Source organism: Nyctereutes procyonoides, unplaced genomic scaffold (assembly GCF_905146905.1).
Source record: "Nyctereutes procyonoides isolate TBG_1078 unplaced genomic scaffold, NYPRO_anot_genome, whole genome shotgun sequence".
Lineage (NCBI taxonomy): Eukaryota > Metazoa > Chordata > Mammalia > Carnivora > Canidae > Nyctereutes > Nyctereutes procyonoides.
The window spans coordinates 25,182,315-25,205,016 of record NW_026575049.1 but is presented as its reverse complement, the minus strand read 5'-3'; the positions used below and the strand labels follow the sequence as shown (position 1 = coordinate 25,205,016).

The 22,702-nt window shown below is 42.3% G+C and overlaps 1 protein-coding gene and 1 non-coding gene across 4 annotated transcripts in view; one reads left to right on the top strand and one right to left on the bottom strand.

Annotated features, from left to right (window-relative positions):
- The window catches only part of XPNPEP3 (X-prolyl aminopeptidase 3), a 73,250-nt gene extending 68,670 nt beyond the window's left edge, over positions 1-4,580 (top strand). For 2 of the 3 annotated variants that reach the window (XM_055329288.1, XM_055329291.1), the window contains exon 10: positions 1,141-4,580. In XM_055329288.1, the coding sequence (XP_055185263.1) occupies positions 1,141-1,307 (167 nt within the window). In that variant the 3' untranslated portion in view covers positions 1,308-4,580. The remainder of the gene's footprint in view (positions 1-1,140) is intronic. The other variant, XM_055329289.1, reaches the window with a different exon arrangement.
- A 5,370-nt stretch (positions 4,581-9,950) lies between these two features.
- LOC129512274 (U6 spliceosomal RNA) lies at positions 9,951-10,053 on the bottom strand. The gene has a single exon (XR_008665011.1). It is a non-coding gene; the product is annotated as a U6 spliceosomal RNA (small nuclear RNA).
- Positions 10,054-22,702: the final 12,649 nt, after the last annotated feature.

Genomic DNA, 22,702 nt, shown 5'->3' with positions numbered 1-22,702 from the left:
TCATGCCTCCTCCAGGTGTTTCCCTACAGAAAGCCGGTCAGGCTCAGCACGTTTGCAGTTGCATCCCCTCTGCAGACTACACTAAACTGCCCACATTACTCTCCTTAGGACCTGAGTCCTTTTTACTGAGCTTCAGAGGAAGCTGGCCATCTAATGGGTCCCCAGCTTGATGATCCTGGCCAGTGGGCAGAATTCAGCAGAGAAGTGATGGTCACAGTGTAGTGTAAGGATTGATGTTACATGAGTGATTTTAAAAACTCTTTTTTTGTCAAGAAAATGGATTTCAGCTGTAGATTTCAAGTATTTACACTTCTAGAGTATATAAATTATAGCTGGGACCTGACTTTATACTACCCAAGTCCTACATTGTGGCCTTATGTACTTATTCATTCTAATCTCGTTGGTACACGGGTGCTTCCCTAATGTTTAATTACATATTCCTTCACTGATCTTTTTCTTTTTATCACAAGGCAGCATCTGTGTGAGTATAGTGGAGGAAGTTTCCAGTTTTTGTTTTTTTTCCAGTTTCTTAAATATGGAAAGACCTGTTCTTATCTGACTTCATGATTAGAAAGGGTACCTCAGGCTCTTAGAATCTTCCAAATGTTTGTTAAAGTCTTCCTGTTTCTCTCTTACACTATATCCTGTACATCAGGTATATTTATGGCTTAATTGAGTATTTCTACAACTTGTTGTTGTTCAGGCAAAGTAGGTTTTTTCAACATATTTTTAAATGCTTTGTGTCCCTATTTTAGCAAAGTTCCCTTTTCCCAAGGGATGATTAGGCAGAGAAAGAATACATTTATATAATCTGGTTCCCAGTGTATGTTGACATACTCGTAAGTAACCTTAGTTGCCTGCTTGAACCACTAGATTATGACAGAATCATGATAGAGCCCATAGTTGATATACAAAACAACTATAGTAATAGTTCTAGCAATGACACCCAACATGTATTGATCATTATGTGCCCCATACTTCTATATATACTATCTCATTTCGTATCCACAATTCTAGGTAGATACTCTTATGATCCCAGTTTTATAAGACCAGTTGTAGCACAGAGAGGTTAACTTGCTTGTCCCAGATTATCCAGGTACTGCCTCTTAAGAACAGCATGTTCTGTTTTCTACTTTTCAGGGATCTATATCCCAGAAGATGACAGAGATGCCCCAGAGAAGTTTCGTGGTCTTGGTGTACGAATTGAAGATGATGTAGTGGTGACTCAAGATTCACCTCTCATCCTTTCTGCAGATTGCCCCAAAGAGATGAATGACATTGAACAGATATGCAACAGGGCCTCTTGACCCTCGCTGCAGCTCACGTGCATCTCAGGTTTAGAGGGGGTGTGCACATGTGCTGGCTGAGCGTCTTTGTGTGTGTTTCTACACATGTTCCGTTTAGGAATTATGGCAATTGTATGAATGTAAAAAAATGTATATGTGACCTTTCTTTGTTTTAAGTAGCTAGAAATCTGGAAAATTGAATTTTTGAATGATATGTTACTACAACTTTAGTAACATTAACTCTGTACAATTAATGACCAAGGCAGGTTTAATTTTTAAATGTACAGAACTATCATGGTTATGTATGTCCATGCATTCCAGTTAACACAAATATACAGAAAATTTTCTCCTTTTCTCCAACTCTTTCCCTTTCTATGCTTTTGCTGAGATCTACCTAATATCGTAAGCTGTTTATGATGCTTATATTTTGAGCTAACCACCACTGTCTGCCTATACTAAAAGCCACCTGTCAGTGATTGTGGGTGGCCAGTACATATCTTCCATAACTCCTGTCCATCTCTTCCAGATACTACATATCTACTGGAGCCATATGAGCCCTTGTCACTGGTGTCCTGCAATCCCACCATTCAGCTCCAATCCAGATTCTCCAAACCCTATTAAAACAGTTTTGAGTTTTCCTTGCTGTTTCATTGCCTATGGCCTGGAAAGTGTTTAGATTCTTGATGAGGGAAAAAATGAAAGAGAAAGAAAAACATATATATGTATGCTACAGAACTGCACCTCTGTCCATCCATTCTCAATCTGAAAAAAATTCCTTTCCCAGGCATCCACGGTGTCTTTATAGATTCATAGGATACTGATCCTCATAACACACTCTTGAACCTGCTGCCCTGGCCAAGGGTAGATCCTCTCCTTACCCTGTTGAAGCCAGAGGAATGACACCAGTTTTCAGAGAGCTGCTCCTGTTGCATTCTGCAGTGTCATCTAGTGCAAAATATGGAACTCACCCAGTACCCATAAACATCCTATGATCCTTTTATTTCTCTGATATTAGCACTGGGAGGGCAGTAGGAAAGAGTCCTATTTCCCTCAACACAGCATTGGCTGCATTCATACAAGAACTCAGTTTGCAGAGTGAACAGGGCTAGATTATTGCAAATGGTTTATTCAGAAGCTTCTGTCATAGAACTAATATGTTCACCTCCATTAAACCTATATATAGGCCAAAGATGTATAAAACATGTTGATAGAGCATAAATTTGAGAGATTTTAAGAAAGAAACAGGGTAGATTAACACTCTGTTGCAGTGCTAGAGGTTTCCCTATCTTATGAGGGAAACCTTCTTATGAGGGAAACCTAAGGTACAGAGCCAAAAGAAGACAAGCAGCAACTTCATCGGGAGACAAAGATAATGCTATAAATCAGAGTGATATAGATGCTGTCCTGCCAGTGCTCAGCCTTGGGCCTGTCCTCCCCACCTCCCTCCAACTTCTCGGTCCTATGCCCCTTTCTAAAAGGGTACTGAAGACAGATCCACAACTCTAGCTTTTCACCGTCTGGGCTTCTGTGGCCCCAACAACCCTTTCCTTGAATTGAGTTTCCTTAGTTCATTTACAATCCTGGAATAAGGAATTTCCTTTTCTTCCTATAAATTATTTTCAGTGGTCTTCAACTTTCTAGCTAAAAGCCTAGGTGGCTTTTATGTATAGCAGCACATCTGGACATGAAACAGACTTCTGGTTAGATTCTAATCAAGTTCTGCAGGTGCTGTGAGCCCTGCTTAGAATGGCTATGCAGAATTCTGGTGATTTTTAATCCCTGACCCAAGCACGTTGTCCTTTGAGTCAGTAGCTAAGCATTGAATCAGAGTATCAGAACCATTGAGAGATGGCATAGTGTTTGAGGGCTGTCTGACATATTCAGGATTTGTTGAGCACATGTGGTGCACAGTGCAGGAATCTCGTTCATTTTTAGCCATACTACAGACAAGCCCCGCATTTCCTCCAAGTCTAAGCATAGTAAATACTTCATATATACACCAGGCTCTCCTAATGAAAACCTGGATTTTCAGAAGTCCTTCAAATGTTACACTGGAGTTTTTCTTCCTCAGTTAAAGAGAGATGGTTGGGTCATTAATAACGCCATCTAAGTGAAGGAAGCATGTCTCGATAGCCTGTCGCTTACTTTTGTGCGTTTGCCTCAGGAATTGCTGTTTTTCCATAAATCAGGAAACAGACCGTGTTTTCTATTTGAAATGCAATAGTAGCAATTGCTGGAATAGAAACCTTTTCCTCCCCACAGCCATGATATCCACACTAGGAAGGTACTTCTGGTGGCCGAAAGTTCTCTCTGGGTCTTCTTTCAAAACACCATTATTTTTTCACCAATCTTGTGAGGTCAGAAAGGGAAAGTTCCTACCATAAACATGATGTCTTAATTTGAGATCAAGATCCATAAAATAAGAAAATCCCAGATGAAGACGTTGTTACTCATTAAGATAGAAAAATTGAGCTATGTTACATTTTTCAAAGCCAGCCCTATATGTGACTCAGAAGTGCTGCCTCTTCTCCTGTGTCTGTGTCAGAGCTCACAAGTACTGCACAGGGACTACCCCACCAAGCCAGCTATTGACCTCAGGCTCCTTTGTAACCTGTGTCTCCAATAACTGCTACCAGAAGAACAAAACTGGGATTTGAGTTTGACCCTGTCTGCCATACCTCAGCTGGTATATGAGCAATGAGAATAAAGCTCATTTATGTGTGTGTGTTAGAAACAAAGTAAGGGCCCAGGATGGTGGCAGCATAAAGGACATAAAAAAATAAAGGTTAATTTTTTTTTAATTTTAGTTTCCTGAGGTGGGATCTGTAGCCTAAAACATAAGCTGGTCAGGTTTAAGTTTTCATCCTGGGAAAATATACTTGAAACTGAGGTTTAATGTTCCTAATATAACAAGAAGGTGAATACATCGTTAAATGCTAACGTTTAATCAGAACAGAAGTCCATTGTCACAAAGCACATGGGTCCTCCTGGCTGCTCTTCATTGTACCGCTGCCTGTGTGTCCCTGAGGAACTTGGTGCGAGCATCAGTACTGCTCAGATCAGGGTTCCCAGCTGGAAGCAAGGTTTCATGAGGATATGAGAGAACTGCAGTGTTTGTTAACATTTCTTAATGCTTTGTATGACTTTTGTGCAATTATAGAAAGTTCAGTTTGGACAAAACGCTGTTACTTTTTTAAGGCTCTATCCCCTGAAAATAGGTATGTCATTCCCCAACAAGGGAAAAGCATTTATTACTGTCATTTTAAAAATAAGCAATAAAACAACATAAAAGTGTATGGGGGTGTGTTATTTTCAAATCTAGACTTTACAGCTTTAAATGTGAGAATATTTAGTTTTACAAAATATTTTTTACAGAGGTGGGTCTGGCTGGCTCAGCCAGAGAGCGTGCAACTCTTGATCTCGAGGTTGTGAATTCTAACCCCATGTGGGGGGTAGAGATTAATAAACAAATTTTTAAAAATATATTTTTTAGGGACGCCTAGGTGGCTCAGCAGTTGAGCATCTGCCTTCGGCCCAGGGCGTGGTCCTGGAGTCCCGGGATGGAGTTCTGCCTCGGGCTTCCTACAGGGAGCCCGCTTCTCCTCCCTCTGCTTATGTCTCTGCCTTTCTCTGTGTCTCTCATAAATAAATAAATAGAATCTTTTAAAAAGTGTATATATTTTATATATATTAAATTAAATTATATTATATTATATTATATTATATTATATTATATTATATTATATAGAGTATTAACTGCTGTCACAAAATCCTGTTTCAAACTTAAGATGATCCTGTCAGTCATGGCTGGGGGCGAGGGGAATGTATTCAATCTGGCCCATTAAAAGATTGGTTTAATGGTCTAATGTATAACATGGTAACTATAGTTGATAATACTCTGTTGTATAATAGAAATTTGCTAGAAGAGTAGAATTTAAATGTTCTCATAAAAGGGGGAAAATGTTTGAGTTGATAGATGTGTTATATAAGTAGATGGTGGGACACCGTTTCACAATGTGTATGTGTATCAAATCATCATGATGTACGCTTTAAATATAGTTTTTCAATTACCTTAGTCAAGAGAGCAAAAGGGAAAAGGCTGACTCCATAAAACTAACCCACAGGTCTCCAGACAGCCCTGTGCCACTCAAGATCATAAACTTTGGCCATGAGCGTTTGTTTTTTTTTTTTTTTTAATTTTATTTATTTATGATAGTCACAGAGAGAGAGAGGCAGAGACATAGGCAGAGGGAGAAGCAGGCTCCATGCACCGGGAGCCCGATGTAGGATTCGATCCTGGGTCTCCAGGATCACGCCCTGGGCCAAAGGCAGGCACCAAACCGCTGCACCGCCCAGGGATCCCCCATGAGCGTTTTATTAAGGATAAATTTTGTAGGGAAGTAGGATCAATTTGCAAAATTGTAAATTTGTTAACTTTCTCAGTTAACCATATAAACAGCCATAAGTGTGGTCATTTTTTGCCTAATAGGAATCCTCATTAAAATCTGAGGCTTTCTGGGGGCACCTGACTAGTTCAGTTGGTGTGACTCTTGATCTCAGGGTTGTAAGTTTGAGCCCCATGTTGGGTGTTGAGATCACTTAAAAATAAAATCTTTTAAAAATTGAGGGAGGGAGCACAAATGAGGGAAGGGGCAGAGGGAGAAGAAGAAGCAGACTTTTTGCCAAGCAGGGAGCCCTAAGTAGGACAACATTCCAAGACCCTGAGATCATGACCTGAGCTGAAGGCAGACATTTAAACTGAGCCAAAGAGGCTCCCCTAAAACTAAAATCTTTAACATCTGAGGCTTTCTCTAAGGTGTGCGTTCCAAAATTTTTCACATCCTGGCACACATAAAAAGATAGGGTTTTTTGTTTTTGTTTTTGTTTTTTTAAATATTTTATTTATTTATTCATGAGAGACACAGGGATAGAGAGAGAGGCAGAGACACAGGCAGAGGGAGAAGCAGGCTCCATGCACCGGGAGCCCGATGTGGGACTCGATCCCGGGACTCCAGGATCACGCCCTGGGCTAAAGGCAGGCGCTAAACCACTGAGCCACCCAGGCATCCCAAGATAGGGTTTTTTGTATGGCACAACGGAATAAACTTGAGAGGACTAAGGAATGTATACATATGACCTAGAGAAAAAAATTCATTCCATATCCTTTATATAATTAGATGAAAATAACATGTACAAAGTTTTATAGAAGGTTTTAAATTTGTATAACACTTGTAAGAAATTATTTTCAGAATGTCAATAGACTTAGCCTACTTGTGGGAACATGACTTTTTTTGTATAACAGGCTGAAACCCTATACACAATTCGTGATGCATCATTCTTCATAATCACCATCTACAAGAAATTTGTACAAATAGCTGACAAAAATTTGAAGCCATTTTTATGATCGTTTAAAAATTTATGATTGAAAAAAATTAAAAAATAAAAATTTATGATTGAACTGATGAATGGATAAACAAGATGTGATATGTCCATACAGTGAAATATTCAGCCATAAAAAAAATGAATTACCAATACCTGCTACAACACAGATGAGTCTTGAAAATGTACTAAGTGAAAGAAGCCAGACTCAAAAGACACATAATATATGACTCCCTTTATATAAAATGTCCAGAATAGGCAAATCCATGGAGATTAGAAAGTAGAATAGTAGTTGCAAGATCTGAGGATAGAGGGAAGTGGAGAGTGATGGCTAACAGGGTTTCTTTTTTAGGTGATGAAAATATTCTGGATAGAAGGTGGTGGCAGCTGCACAACTGTGAACATACTTAAAAACCTCTGAAAGGCATCTTGCGGTATTTGGTATTTGGATTAAATCTCAATAATTTATGATTGAAATTAAATTTAAAGAATCTAACTCCTTGGGCAGTTGGGTGGCTTAGTTGGTTAAGGGTCTGCCTTAAGCTCGGGTCCTGATCCCAGGGTCCTGGGATCAAGCACCACATGGCATTGGGCTGCTCGGGAGCCTTCTTCTCCCTCTCCCTCTGCCCCTCCCCCAGGTTGTGCTCATACTCTGTCAAATAAATTTAAAAATTTTTAATCTACTTTCATTGACATGTGAAATTTTTTATAATGTGGATTTCTAATCAAATTGGAATCATAAAATATTTGAAGATGATAGAGCTATAATTCACAGAATGTGAACATGCATTGAAATCACATAAAATACTTGAAGATGATAGAGCTATATATAATTCACAGAATGTGAATATGCGTTTTTAGAACACTGCTCCCAGCATTGACCACAAAGGTCAGAAGTATTCCATGTATGTGAAGCAGAAAGCCTGGCTGTCTGGAGTTACACCTGCAAGGAGCCCTGGCCATCTTCAGCTTCTGTGACGCCCATGGCTAGCAGCACCTCAGGTCCCTGAAACACCAGATGCTACATCAACACCATGGCTCCCTTGTCTTTGATGAGCAACGGCCCGCTCAGCAGCTGCTGCCCTGAGTGGATGACCAGGTGGTAGCACCCCTCCTTGGCTACATTTCGGGGAATCCAGGACTTCTGGTGATACAGTGACGGGTAAGGGAACTCTAGCTGCTCCAAGTTCCACCCATCTGGCAGCCATCCCAAGGACAGTGGGGATCAGTATCTCCCAGCACACTGATTTCAAGGCACATTGCTCAGGTTATTTAATTGTAAAATATAGAATGATACTGAGTGGAGCTTACTTGCACATAAGAATTTGTGGTACTGTGTAAATACCGGTTCAGATTTCCACCAATTTGTAAAGCCTAGTGGTTCTGGATACTTGCTGTGAAATGCTGCCTATCTTTTCCTAAAAAAAGTTGAGACTGAGAAGCCTGGATTGATATATCAAAAATGTTTTTTAAAATAGTCATCTTGAAAACGTTATTCAGTATTTCACTGCTCGGTATTTGGCTATGCTGTCTACATGTTACACAGATTAAAGTCTCTATAGGAAAAAAAAAGTCTCTAACAGGGGCACCTGGCTGGCTCAGTCAGTAGAGCATGCTACTCTTGATCTCAAAATTGTGACTTTGAGTCTCATTCTGGATGTACAGTTTACTTAAATAAAAATTAAAAATAGGGATCCCTGGGTGGTGCAGTAGTTTGGCGCCTGTCTTTGGCCCGGGGCGCGATCCTGGAGACCCGGAATCGAATCCCACGTCGGGCTCCCGGTGCATGGAGCCTGCTTCTCCCTCTGCCTGTGTCTCTGCCTCTCTCTCTCTCTCTCTGTGACTGTCATAAATAAATAAAAAAATAAAAATAAAAATAAATCTCTAATAAACTATAGCCAACCCCTGCAGTAATTATAATCTGGGCAGTGGACTATATATGTGAATGATTCTATTTTGCAATAGGGATTGCTATGCAGGAGAATTGTACTTGACATCACATAAATACAACAGGCATAGAGTCTACCTGCGAAGCCTGAAAGAGTATGCTCTTGTCAAAAATACAAGAATATGGTGGTTCCTCAAAAAATTAAACAGTTAACCTTTTGATCTAGCAATTACACTTCTGAGTATGTACTTAAAAGAACTGAAAGCAGGAATTTAAACATTTGTATATCCACGTTTAGCAGCGTTATTCACAATAGGCAAATGATGGAAATAACCCAAAAATCCATCAATGGATGAATGGATAAACAAAATGTGATATATACCTATAATGGAACGCTACTCAACTTTTTAAAAGTGTAATTGAGGGATCCCTGGGTGGCTCAGTGGTTTAGCGCCTGCCTTTGGCCCAGGGCGTGATCCTGAAGACCTGGGATCCAGTCCTGCATCGGGCTCCTGGCATGGAGCCTGCTTCTCCCTCTGCCTGTGTCTCTGCCTCTCTCTCTTTCTTTCTCTCTCTCTCTCTCTCTCTCTGTGCCTCTCGTGAATAAATAAATAAAATCTTAAAAAATAAATAAATAAAAATGTAATTGATACATGCTACAACATGGATGAACCTTAAAACATTTGTGCTAAGTGAAATAAGCCAGATTTAAAAAGGACCAATACTGGGGCACCTGGCTTGCTCAGTCTGTGGAGCATGCGACTCTTGATCTCAGGATTGTAAGTAAGTTCAGGCCCCATGTTCAGTGGAGAGACTACTTTTTAAAAAATCTTTTAAAAAAAAGGACAATATCAATTCCATTTATATGCAATACCTAGAATAGTCAAATTCACAGAGTCAGAAAATAAAATGATGGTTGCCAGGGTCTTGGGGGAGAGAGGAATGCAGAGTTATTATCTAATGGGGAGAGAGTCTGGTAAGGGAAGATGACAAAGTTCTGGAGATAGATGGTGGTGATGGTTGTACAACAATGCAAATACACTTAAAGTCACTGAACTTTATACTTAAAGATGTTTATTTTTATTTATTTATTTATTTATTTATTTATTATTTTTTTTTTTATTTATGATAGTCACAGAGAGAGAGAGGCAGAGACACAGGCAGAGGGAGAAGCAGGCTCCATGCACCGGGAGCCTGATGTGGGACTCGATCCCGGGTCTCCAGGATTGCGCCCTGGGCCAAAGGCAGGCACTAAACCACTGCGCCACCCAGGGATCCCTTAAAGATGTTTAAAATGGTAAATCGTACATTTTATCACAATATTTTTTTTTAACTAGAAAAAGAACTCTATTAGCATGTGGGCAAGGGGAAGAGGCAACCTAAAGGGAGACAGAATTTAAGCATTTAAATGCTTCATGAATTTGTGTGTCATCCTTGCACAGGGGCTGTGCCAATCTTCTCTGTATCATTCCAATTTTAGTGTACTGTGCTGCTGAAACGAGGACCAGTATTTAAGTAATTAAAATAAGAACTATTAAAATGCTAACTCAGTATCACCCAGTGACTGGAGCTTGTAATCTCTTGGTCTGAGTGACAATCAAACTAGTCTGAAGGGTCATGTGTATTCTAAGATACCTATTTTTAAAAAGTTATACCCAGGTGAGAGTTGGCAGGAAATGGTGTCAAAAGAAAGTGGTTGAAAGGGGCAGGGCTGTTTTGAGCGGAGAAGAGAAAGGTAAGGGGAACATGATGGCTAGCTCCGAACGTCCGAAAAGCCGTCAGGTAGAACATTTCATTTTATGCTGCTCCATTCCGCAGAACCGGCGCTGGTGGGCGGCACCTTCTCGGATGAGAACCGTAGACGGAAAAGGGCTGGCAGCGGCTTGGTCCGGGCCCCTGCGGACGGAGCGACCTGCCGGACCACGCGGCGGGGCCGACGGGCAGGGGGCCAGAGGGGCGTCCCCGCCGCGGGATCGGCCGCCTCCCAGGGCCCGCGGGCCGGGTCCCCCGCCCCACCCCCGCCCCGCCCCAGCCCTCCGCCCGGCTCACCCCTCCCGGGCCCTGACCCCGGGAAATCGGCTGGCCCCGCCCCCTCGGTTCTCGGGGAACGCATCCGATCCCCGAGCGCGCCCCGCCGCCCCGCCGCCCCGCCGCCGCTCCCGGGCCCGCCCCAGCCCTGCGGCCGCCCCTGCCCCCGCGCCCCCTCGGCGGCCACAGCCGCCACCGGGTCTCCCGCAGGCTCACCGCGGGGCTCACCGCGGGGCCGCCGGGCACTGCTCCCGAGGCGCCCCGGGTGACCACGACGGCAGCACGCTCGGCCTCTGCGTCCGAGGGACGGGTGTCCCCAGAACCCGGTCGGGGAAACGCAAGGTGCTCTCAAGGCTCCAGACAAACTGCAGGGCCGGGCTCGGCTGTCACCCGAGCTAACGGGGCGGGAGGCCGGACGCGAGGCATCCCAGCCCCCCGGAGCTCGGGGCCCCTGCGCTCACCCGGGGCCCGCCCGCGGAGCCCACAGCCCCGGCGCGGCTGCTGCGGGGGACCCGGGACGCCCCGGAATGCGGAGGGGCGGGGAGGAAAGACCCTGCCTCCCTCCAGGCCACCCGCCCTCCTCGCCCCGCCCTCCGCTCCTCCTTCCTGCCCCCTCTTCCTCCCCTCCCCCTCTTCCCTCCACTCTTCTCCCCTCCCTCCTCCCTCCTCGCTCCACTCCCCCTCTCTTCCTCTGCCTTCTCTATCCCCCTTCCCTTCTCTCCTCCCCTCCACCCTCCTTCCCACCCCTCCTCTCCCCCTTTCCTCCACTCTCTTCCCCTCCCCTCCCCTTCCCCTCTTTTCCTCTCTCCTCTCTCCCCCTCCTCTTCCCCTTCCCCCCCCTCTCCTCCCCCTCCCCCACCTCTCCTCTCCTTTTTAGGTCCTTCCCTTCCTCCTCCCATCTGCCCCTCACCTCCCACCAGTGCCTCCCACTGGCTGACCAGAAGCTGACACTGACCTCCAGGTGAGCCTTGCCCCCAACCCATGACCTGAAACAGGCCTGAAAGGGCAAGGAACATATCTGAAGCCCTATGGACTTTGTCATTTTACGAATACACAATAAAGTTACACAATGTATAAACCCTCTTCCAACAAAATCCGAATCTCTTTTTTAAGGAGGGGGTGCAGAGAGACCAGAGTATAAATCTGAAAATCTGATACAGAAGAAGATAAAGTTTCATAGCATTCAAACTGAAATCTAACTTGTAAAAATTGACAGCTTTTCTGCCATTTTATTGTTTTATGTCAAGTTGCTAATTGATGCAACACATCTTGTAAAGGCTAACTTGCAAAAGGTCATACTGAAAACAGAGTAAGTTTTCTTTTCTTCTTCCGGGAATATTCATAACAGCTTTATTTGTAATAGCCCAAAGCTGGAAACAATCAGAATGTCCATGGACAGACAGGTGAGTGTACTAACATGTAAGTATACAGCCATACAAAACGAAATGCAATTCAGTGGCAAAAGTGGATGACTTGTTGATGAACACTACAGGGGAGGTAAGTCTCAGGAGGATTATGCTGCCTGAAAGAAGTCAGACCAAAGGAAGAGTATATACATACTGTATGGTTCCATCTATATAAATCCCAAAAAATGCAAGTTAATCTAAAATGACCAAAGCAGCTTGAGTGGTCACCTGGAACCAAGTAGAAGGTGAAGAGCCATGAGAAGAAGAGAATCACAAAGGGCATGAAGAAATTATTGGGGGTAATGCACATGTTCATTATTTTTTCCCCTCACAACATTGTCTTCCCTGGATAAGCTTAAGCTTGGTGGCAAATTTTAAGAGTAGAAAGCCTTCCTTATGTATCAGCTATACTTAAAGTTTATCTTTTTTTTTAAGATTTTATTTATTTATTCATGACAGACACAGAGAGGAGAGAGGCAGAGACACAGGCAGAAGGTGAAGCCGACTCCATGCGGGGAACCCAATGTGGTGCTAAACCACTGAGCCACCCAGGGATCCCCAAAATTTATCTTTCTGAAGAGAGAAGGTCCAAGACTAATGTGTCCTGAAATGAGAAATTTAAGAAATTGTGGGACGCCTGGGTGGCTCAGCAGTTAAGCATCTGCCTTTGGCTCTGGGCGTGATCCTGGAGTCCTGGGATCGAGTCCCGCATCAGGCTCCCCGCAGGGAGCCTGCTTCTCCCTCTGCCTATGTCTCTGCCTCTCTCTCTCTCTCTCTCTCTCTCTCTCTGTCTCTCATGAATAAATAAATTAAATCTTTTAAAAACAAGAAATTGGAAAAACTGCTAGTTTATTCAAGTTGTTTCACCTGGTGGTTACAGCTTGTAAAGTTATTTATTGGTTTGAGAGTGATTGGTGGTGATAAAAGTTTTCCAAAATAATAAGTCACAAGCTATTTGGCCTTTAAAAGAATAGCATACTCCTAAAAATACCAGTTTTTATCTCTTAAGAATTGGTCAAATATAAAAACATGTTTTACATTATATGTTTGCCTATCTAGTTTATTTCTCATAAGTTTTTTTTTAAGATTTATTTATTTATTTTAGTGAGAGAACATGAACAGGAGGGGCAGAGGAGGAGAGGGGAGAGAATCTCAGGCAGACTCCCTGCTGAGTATAGAGCCCAACATGGGGCTCAGGCCCTTGATCCTGAGATCAGGACCGGACCTGAAACCAAAAGTCAGACACTTAACCAACTATACCACCCAGGTGTCCCTCTCATAATAGTTTTTGAAAACTATCGCCATAACAGGCTTTATCTCACAAAGGTATATGTGGTGAAGCATAGCCATCAAACATCCATAACCAAGACATCTGTCACTGATACCTATTCATATACCTTCTCTCTGTCACCCGATCTGATCACCATCCTCAAGAAAATTGTCATTTCCACAACCACCAATTCCCAAACTGTCAGGTCTGTCGAACTTCAGTGCTCTTCTTACTCCATCCATTGCTTCCTACCCCACCACACACACACACACACACACACACACACACACACACACTTTGTTAAAAATTGGTACATGCATTAAGCAACCTTAAAGACTTTAAAGTCTGTCGTTCTAATATCAAGTAGCTCTTTTAAACTTTAGTAAGCATGAGCTCACATGGAGGGCTTGTTATTTACTGCAGACTTTCATTCCTACACTCAGAATTTTTAATTTCATAGTTCTAGGTGAGGAATCAGCATTTTTATCTTTCACCCTTGGCATTATAATTATGTGTTGTGCTCTGAACCTCCTTGGGTTCATTTTGTTTGGAACTCTCTATGCATCTTGTACTTGAATGTCTATTTCCTTCCCCAGGTTATTTCTTCAAATAAGTTTTCTGCTCCCTTCTCTCTCCTTTCTCCTTCTGGGACCCCTATAATGTGAGTATTTGTTAGCCTGAAGACACCACCTAGTTCACCAAGACAACCTTTAACCTATTCTCATTTTTTTCATTCCTTTTTCTTTTTGCTCTTCCACTTGGGTGCTTTCCATCACCCTGTCTTCCGAATTGCTGATCTGTTCTTCTGCATCTTCTGATCTACTGTTAATTCCCTCTAGTGTGTTTCTCATTCCAGTTATTGTATTCTTCAATGGATTCATTCTTTTTTATATTTTCTCTCTCTTTGTTGAAGTTCTCACTAACCTCTTCTACTCTCCTCTCCAGTCTCATGAGCATCTTTATGACCTTTGCTTTGAACTCTTTATCAGGTAGATTATATCCATTTCATTGAGTTCTTTGTTTGAGGTTTTGTCTTATTCTTTGGTTTGGAGCATATTGTGCTATCCCTTCATCTTGCTTGACTTTCTGTATTTGTTTTTATGAATTAGGTGGAACACCTACTTCTCCTAAACTTAATGGAATGATCTTGTGTATGTCATCCTCTGTGTAGACTTTAAATTCCTGGTGACTTTGGCTGATTGACTGGCTAGAACTGTGGCTGGTGTGGGCTGGGGGTCCCAGGGCACTCTGTGCTGAGGCTGCCCTGGTGGGATCATCAGAGCTGAAATAGGTATGTGCCCAGGTAGTCCCAGTGCCCTTGGCATAAAGGGCACCCTTAAAGGACAGCTTCAGCTGAAGTAGGTACAAACTAGAGTGTCCCAGAATGCTCCAAGCAAGAGCACCCTAGCAGGGAGGCTGGGGTGGAGACAGGCAAGGTCCAGAGTATCCCGGGGCCCTCTGCTCCAGCAGGGCTCAGGCAAGTCATCTGGAGCTGAAGTGGCACAGGTTTGGAGTGTTCAAGGGTGCTGTGCACCTTCGTCACCTTGGCAAAATGACTGGAGCTATGGTGAGCACTGACCAGGAGTGTCCCAGTGTGCACTGCACTGGGGCCACCTTGGTTGGATGTCTAGGGCTGATGTTGGCCAGAAGCCCAGGGCTCCCTGAGGCAGTAGGCTAGCTAGAGAGCCAGGACCCTGCTCCCATTCACACTATCAAGGTGGAGGGAGATGTAAACCATAGCATTTGCCAGCCCCTCTGACCCAGAGAGGGTTCCAGCAGCTCCCCCACCAGTTGGTAGGGTTCTTGGGCTGGATCTTTTATATTCTGGTTGCTATTTAAGTAGTCTCCATATCCAATTTGGGCTTGAACTCACAACCCTGAGATCAAGAGCCCCATGTTCTACCACCAGCTAAGTCAGCCCTGTAATTGCTTTTTAAACCACATCTTTTGGAGCACCTAGGTGGCTCAGTGGTTGAGCATCTGCCTTTGGCTCAGGTCTTGATCCTGGGGTCCTGGGATTAAGTCCCACATCAGGCTTTCTGTGGGAAACCTGCTTTTCCCTATACCTATGTCTGCTTTTCCCTTTGCCTATGTCTGTGTGTCTCATATGAATAAATCTTTAAAAAAATAAAATAAACCACACTTTGTTTTTTTTTCTGTGCCTGTGGGTGTCTTGGGCTGGCTAAGGCCACAGGCCAGCTATGGTAGCCAGAGCCCTGCTCCTGTCTCAAGTTGGAGGGAGAGTATAAACCATGGCACTCTCCAGCTCCCCTCACCGCCGCCCCACCCCCTGGACCCTACCTGGAGAGTTCCAGCAGCTCCTCAATGTGTTTGGCACAGTTCTAGGACTGAATCCTTTATATTTCAGTTGCTCTTTTAAACCTTGGCTTTTTTTTCTGTGCCCAAGGGGCAGATGAATCTGCTCCTAGTCCCTCTGTACCGGCCCTCCCTGCTTCATTTCTCAGCGTTGGTGTGTGTGTGTTGGGGGGGGGGGGGGCTTTGTTACTGTGTGTCTGTCTTTCTTGCCCTTCTCGGTGTGGTCTCTCTATTTTTTTGTACAGAGCTGTTCAGTCAGCCCTCAGTTCTTCAGGAGGATTTGCTCTATAAATAGGTGTGAATTCGGTGTGTTCCAGGAGAAGGTGAGTTCAGGGTCTTCCTCAGTCACTATCTTGGATGGAAACTCACAAAATAAGCTCCTAATTGAGTTCCTTCTCAGTTTCTTTCCCTCTTTTTTGTTTTGGGACCATTTAGAATCCATGTTGGATCTGATTTAGGTCCTCGGCAACCAATTTGACCATATTCACCTAAATCATTTGTGGACAACCAAACACGCTCTGATAACATACAGCCCCAAAAAGGCCTCTTCCAGGTGACTTCAATTGCTTATGTATAAAAATATACATGAAGAGCATTAGTGACATGTGTAATCCTAAAGAAAAAGCAATGCCTAATTCATTTATTTTTTACTTTGGAACTTTTTGTGGGATGATATCATTTTATGTCAAGATTATACCCGGGAAAACTCCATGTTATAGCAAAGAATGGAATGATTTTTATAGGAATTAATATAAAAAGTCTAGCTGCATTCCCAGACAACTACTCCCAGACATTCCAATACATTACTTATAAAAACTGTCCCCCCCCCCAAAAAAAAAAAAAAAAAACCTGCCCCAAACTCCTTGAATAGCGCAGTCATGCTTCATTTTAAAATGACTACCTGAGAGTAGCCCTAGACCGGCATAATTAGACAAAGGGTAGGGACAGATTTGAAGTCAGAAGCCAAGGTGTGCAACCCCAAAATCACATCCAGGAGACAGCTCCTGAGGGAGTCTGAGGACATGCAGTTGAGTATCTGAAGTCCTTCCTCCTTTTTCCAGACAGTGGAAAGGAGTGTCCATTTCTCTCTGCAATAGATCTTAGCCTCGAGAATCTCACAGCAACACACACATAAGCACAACATAGCTACCAAATGCAATAATGTATACCAAAATTATCCTAAATAAATAAAATAAACACCTCAGTGCAAAGGGGAACAACATTGGAAGAGTCAACATAGACCTCTATAGATATTTTTTTAAAGAATACACATGGTTTTGTATTCTCTACAAACAACTGGCGGAAGAGACACAGAGTCCAGATGTATACTGCTTGCTAGTCAACAGAAAGAGCCTGCCTGCAATTGAAATGTTGTTGGGGGTGAACTCCATGAGAGCAGCTCAGGGATGACTGGGTGCTAGGTGAGGTGTACTCCAGCCCAGTGTCCTCCACTGCAAACACCGAGGGGCTGGGGCACTCAACGTCACCCATTCAACCTCACTGAGCTTTGACTGAGCTAGGTGCCAGGGTGAAGAAGAAACACACAGTCTCTGCACTCAAAGGGTCCTTAATCTACAAGACACCACATGGAAAACATTATAATGCAGTATAACAATATAATAGAGTTACAGAGGCAGCACAAGGGAGGAACGGACATGAGATCATGACCTAAGCCTAAACCAAGAGGTAGATGTTCAACTGAATGAGCCACTCAGGTGTCCCTAAAAATTGTATGGTTTTATATTGAACATTTAAGTTCTTGATACCTGTTGAGTTAATTTTTGTATAAGGTGTGAGAATAGGTCAAAGGTTTTATTTGTTTTGTTTATGAATGTCCATTTGTTCCATCACTATTTATTGAAAATGCTCTTTCCTCCATTGAATTGCTTTTGCACTTTTGTCAAAATTCAGATGGGCATATTTGGGTGGGTCTCTTCCCAGTTTCTCTGTTCAGTCCATGAATCTATCTTTATGTCTATTTCTCCATTACTGTCATACAGTCTTGATTACTGTAGCTGTATAATAAGACTTTTTTAATATTTTATTTATTTATTCATAGAGACCCTGGGTGGGGGGTCAGAGGCACAGGCAGAGGGAGAAGCAGGCTCCATGCAGGGAGCTCGACGTGGGACTTGATCCAGGGTTCCCAGGATCAAACCCCAGGCTGCAGGCGGCGCTAAACTGCTGCACCACCGGGGCTGCCCATGTATAATAAGTCTCGAAAGCAAAAGTGATTCCTCTCACTTTTCCTTTTCAAAATTGTTTTAGCTATTCTAGTTGTTTTGCCTTTCTATGTAAATTTTAGGATTATTTTGCCCGTAGCTGCAAAAAGCTTGTTAGGATTTTTATAGGAATTGTGTTAAACTGTATATCAATTTGATGAATTTAGCAGTCTGTTTAACTGACATCTTGATATGTTGAATCTTTCAATCCATGAACATGGTATGTCTCTCCATTTATTAGAAAAACTAAAAATTTTCTTTCATAAGTGTTGTGTAATTTATTTTTTTAAGATTTTATTTATTTATGAGAGACACGGAGAGAGAAAGGCAGAGACACAGGCAGAGGGAGAAGCAGGCTCCATACAAGGAGCCCAATGGGCAACTCAATCCCAGGTTTCCAGGATCAGGTCCTGGGCTGAAGGCAGCTAAAACCCTGAGCCACTCAGGCTGCCCAGTGTTGTGTAATTTAAACATACAAGTCCTATACAGGTTTTATTAGATTTATACCTAATTAATTATTTAATTTTCTTGGTGATTATATGTAGCATATTATTTTAAATTTCTATGGCCACATATTCATAGCTAGTAGATACAAAACAATTACTTTTTGTATGTTTATCTTGTATTCTGTGACCTTGCTGATCTTATGGAGTAGTTCTAAGAGTTTCTGGGTTTTTTTTTTTTTTTAAAGATTCTTTGAGATTTTTCTAAATAAACTATATGTCATCTAAAAATGGGATGGCCTTATTTGTTTCCAATCAGTATGCCTTTTACTTCTTTTTATTTATTTTTTTTTTCACTTTATTGCACTGGCTACAAGTTCTAGTGTTATACTGAATAAGAGTGATGAGAGGTCATCCTTACCTTTTTCTCAGTTTTAAGGGGAAAGCATTCAGTATTTCACCATTAAGTATAATGTTGGTTGTAGGCTTTTTGTAGATGCTTTTTATCAAGTTCAAGAAGTTCTCCTCTGCTCCTACTTTTATAAGAGTTTTTAACATGAATGGATGTTGAATTTTCGTCAAATGTTTTTACTGTGGGATCCCTGGGTGGCGCAGTGGTTTGGCGCCTGCCTTTGGCCCAGGGCGCGATCCTGGAGACCCGGGATCGAATCCCACGTCAGGCTCCCGGTGCATGGAGCCTGCTTCTCCCTCTGCCTGTGTCTCTGCCTCTCTCTCTCTCTCTCTCTCTCTCTCTCTCTCTCTCTCTGTGACTATCATAAATAAATAAAGAAAAAACATTTAAAAAAAAATGTTTTTACTGTATCTATTGATATGATTATGTCAGTTTTCTTCTTGAAACTGTTAATATATCAGAATCCATTGATTGGTTTTTAAATATTGAATGAGCCTTGCATCCCTGGAATAAACCTCACTTGGTCATGGTGAATAATTTTTATGTATTACTAGATTCTATTTGCTAATATTTTATTAATAATATTTATGTCGGGGGATCCCTGGGTGGCGCAGCGATTTGGTGCCTGCCTTTGGCCCAGGGCGCGATCCTGGAGACCTGGGATCGAATCCCACGTCGGGCTCCCGGTGCATGGAGCCTGCTTCTCCCTCTGCCTGTGTCTCTGCCTCTCTCTCTCTCTCTCTCTCTCTGTGACTGTATTAAAAAAAAAAAGAATATTTATGTCGGGACACCTGAGTGGCTTAGCAAATGAGCATCTGCCTTCCACTCAGGGTGTGATCTCAGGGTTCTGGATCGAGTCCCACATCAGGCTCTCTGCATGGAGCCTGGTTCAATCTCTGCCTCTCTCTGTGTGTCTCTCATGAATAATTAAATAAATCTTTTTTTCAAAAAGAATATTTACGTTTGCATTCATGAAAAATACTGATGTGCAGCTTTTTTTATATTGTCTTTGTCTAGTTTTGTTATCAAGATAATCCTGGCTTCATAAAATGAATTGGAAAGAATTCTTCTATCTCTTGGAAAAGACTTGTAGAATTGGCTTTAATTCTTTAACTATTTGGTAGAATTCTCTGGTGAAACCACCTGAACCTCGATTTCTCTTTGGAAGACTTAAAATTATAAATTCATATGCCTTAATAGTTATAGAGGTATTCAAATTATCTATTTCACTTTGGATGAGTTGAGGTAATTTGTGGTTTTTGAGGAAGTGGTCTAAGTTGTTAAATTTGTGTGTGTAGAGTCTGTGGTATTGTCCTTGATCCTTTTTTTGTGCAAAGTATGTAGTGATCTATCTCCTGTTTCATTCCTGATATTGGTAATTTGTATCTTCTCCCTTGCTAGAAGTATGTTAATTTTAATGATCTTTTTAAAAAATCCACTTTTTGTTTCATTCATTTTCGTTTTGTTTTTTGTTGTTGTTATTTTCAATTTCTACTCTTTATTATTTCTTTCATTCTGCTTGCTTAGGGTTTATTTTATAGTTTTCTTCCACATTCTTTTTTTTTCTTCCACATTCTTGAAGTGGGAACTTCTATCATTCTTTTCCTCTTTTCCAATATATACATTTAATGCTAAAAATTTCCCTCTCAGCACTGTTTTAGTAGTGTCCCACATATTTTGATATGTTGCTTTTGTTTCATTCATTTCAATCTTATTTTTAATTTCCCTTAACACTTCATCTTTAACCTATAGATTATTTAGAAATGTGTTGTTTGGCACAGCCCGGGTGGCTCAATGGTTTAGTGCTGCCTTCAGCCCAGGGCGTGATCCTGGACCCAGGATTGAGTCCTGCGCCGGGCTCCCTGCATGGAGCCTGTTTCTCCCTTGGCCTGTGTCTCTGCCTCTCCCTCTCTCTCTCTGTGTGTGTGTCTCTCATGAATAAATAAAATCTTTAAAGAAGAAAAAAAAGAAAAAAAATGTGTTGTTTGGGAACACATGGGTGGTTCAGTCAGTTAAGTGACTGACTCTTGGCCTTGACTCAGGTCATAATTTCAGGGTTGTGACATCAAGCCCCACATTGGGCTCCATGCTGAGTGTGGAGTCTGCTTGAAATTCTTTCCCCAACCGTCCTCCCCCTTTGTTTCTCCCCTCACTCACACTCTATCTCTAAAATAATAAATAAATACATACATAACATCTTTTTTTTTTAGATTTTTATTTATTTATTCTTGAGAGAGACAGATAGAGAGGCAGAGACTCGGGCTGAGTCTACTGAGCCACCGGGGCTGCCCTAAATAACATCTTTTCTAAAAAGTGTTGCTCAGGGCAGCCCGGGTGGCTCAGCAATTTAGCACATGCCTTCAACCCGGGGCCTGATCCTGGAGACCCGGGATCGAGTCCCGTGTCAGGCTCCCTGCGTGGAGCCTGCTCTGCTTCTCCCTCTGCCTGAGTCTCTGCCTCTCTCTCTCTCTCTCTCATAATAAATAAAATCTTTAATAAAAAAATAAAAAGTGTTGCTTAATTTCTAGTTGTTTGGAGAATTTCTTGTTATCTTTCTGTTACTGACTTCTAGTTTGATTTTATTATGGTTAGAGAAAACACTGTAGGATTTTCAAAAATATTTATTTATTCATGAGAGACACGGGGGGGGGGGCAGAGACACAGGCAGAGGGAGAAGCAGGCTCCAATGCAGGGAGCCTGATGTGGTACTCGATCCCAGGACTCCAGGATCCCACCCCGGGCCGAAGGCAGGTGCTAAACCACTGAGCCACCCAGGGATCCCCTAAATTTTCTTAAATATTTCCTCCATATATATTTAGAACCACACAAGATTATATTTTTTAAAATATTGTTTGTTTTATTAAATCCAGGTGATTTTTTTAAAGATTTTATTTATTTATTCATGAGAATACACAGAGAGGAGAGAGAGAGAGGCAGAGACACAGGCAGAGGGATAAGCAGGCTTCATGCAGGGAGCCTGACGTGGGACTCGATCCAGGGTCTCCAGGATCACACCCTGGGCTACAGGCAGCACTAAACTGCTGAGCCACCAGGGTTGCCCTAAATCCAGTTGATTTTTAAAAATATTTTATTTGAGAAAGAGAAAACTAGAGACAGAGCATGAGCAGATGGGGAGGGGCAGAGGGAGAAGCAGACTCCCTGCTAAGGATCCTGGAATCATGACCTGAGCTGAAGGCAGACACTTAACTGACTGAGCCACTCAGGCACTGAGTTGATTTTTTTTAAAGTGAGCTCCATGCCCAACATGGGGCTTAAACTCGCAACCCTCAGATCAAGAGTCATATGCTCTACTAACCGAGGCAGCCATGCACCCCACAAGATTATATTTTTTACTCAAACTGTCAAGCATGATTTAGAAAACTCAAGAGAAGAAAAGCCTACTGTATTTACCCCCATTTTGCTTACTGTGCTCTTTCTTATTCCTGATATTCGAAGGTTCCTTGTTTTATTGTTTCCTTTCTGTTTAGAGAATTTCCTCTATCCATGTTTTTTAGTAGATCTACAGTGAGAAATTTTCTTAATTTTCCTTCATCTTACAATCTCTTGGTTGTCCGTTCACTGCTGAAGGATATTTTCATTGGGTATAGGATTCTGGGTTGACACTTTCTTTGCATTTTTTACAATTAAAAGTATATTGCTACTTCTTTCTGACCTCCATGGTTTCTTTTTTTTAAGATTTTATTTATTTATTCATGAGAGACACACACAGAGAGAGAGGCAGAGACACAGGCAGAGGGAGAAGCAGGCTCCATGCAGGGAGCTTGAGGTGGGACTTGATCCTGGGTCTCCAGGATCACACCCTGGGCTGCAGGCGGCGCTAAACCACTGTGCCACCAGGGCTGCCTAACCTCCATGGTTTCTGATGAGGAATCTGCTGTCATTCTTTTTTTTTTTTTCTGCTGTCATTCAAATTATCTTTCCTCAATAGATAAGTTGTCATTTTTCTCTGGCTGGTTTCAAGATTTTTCTATCTGTAGTTTTCAGAAATTAAGTTGTCCTGTTTATTGGCATTGATTTCTTTATGGTTATCC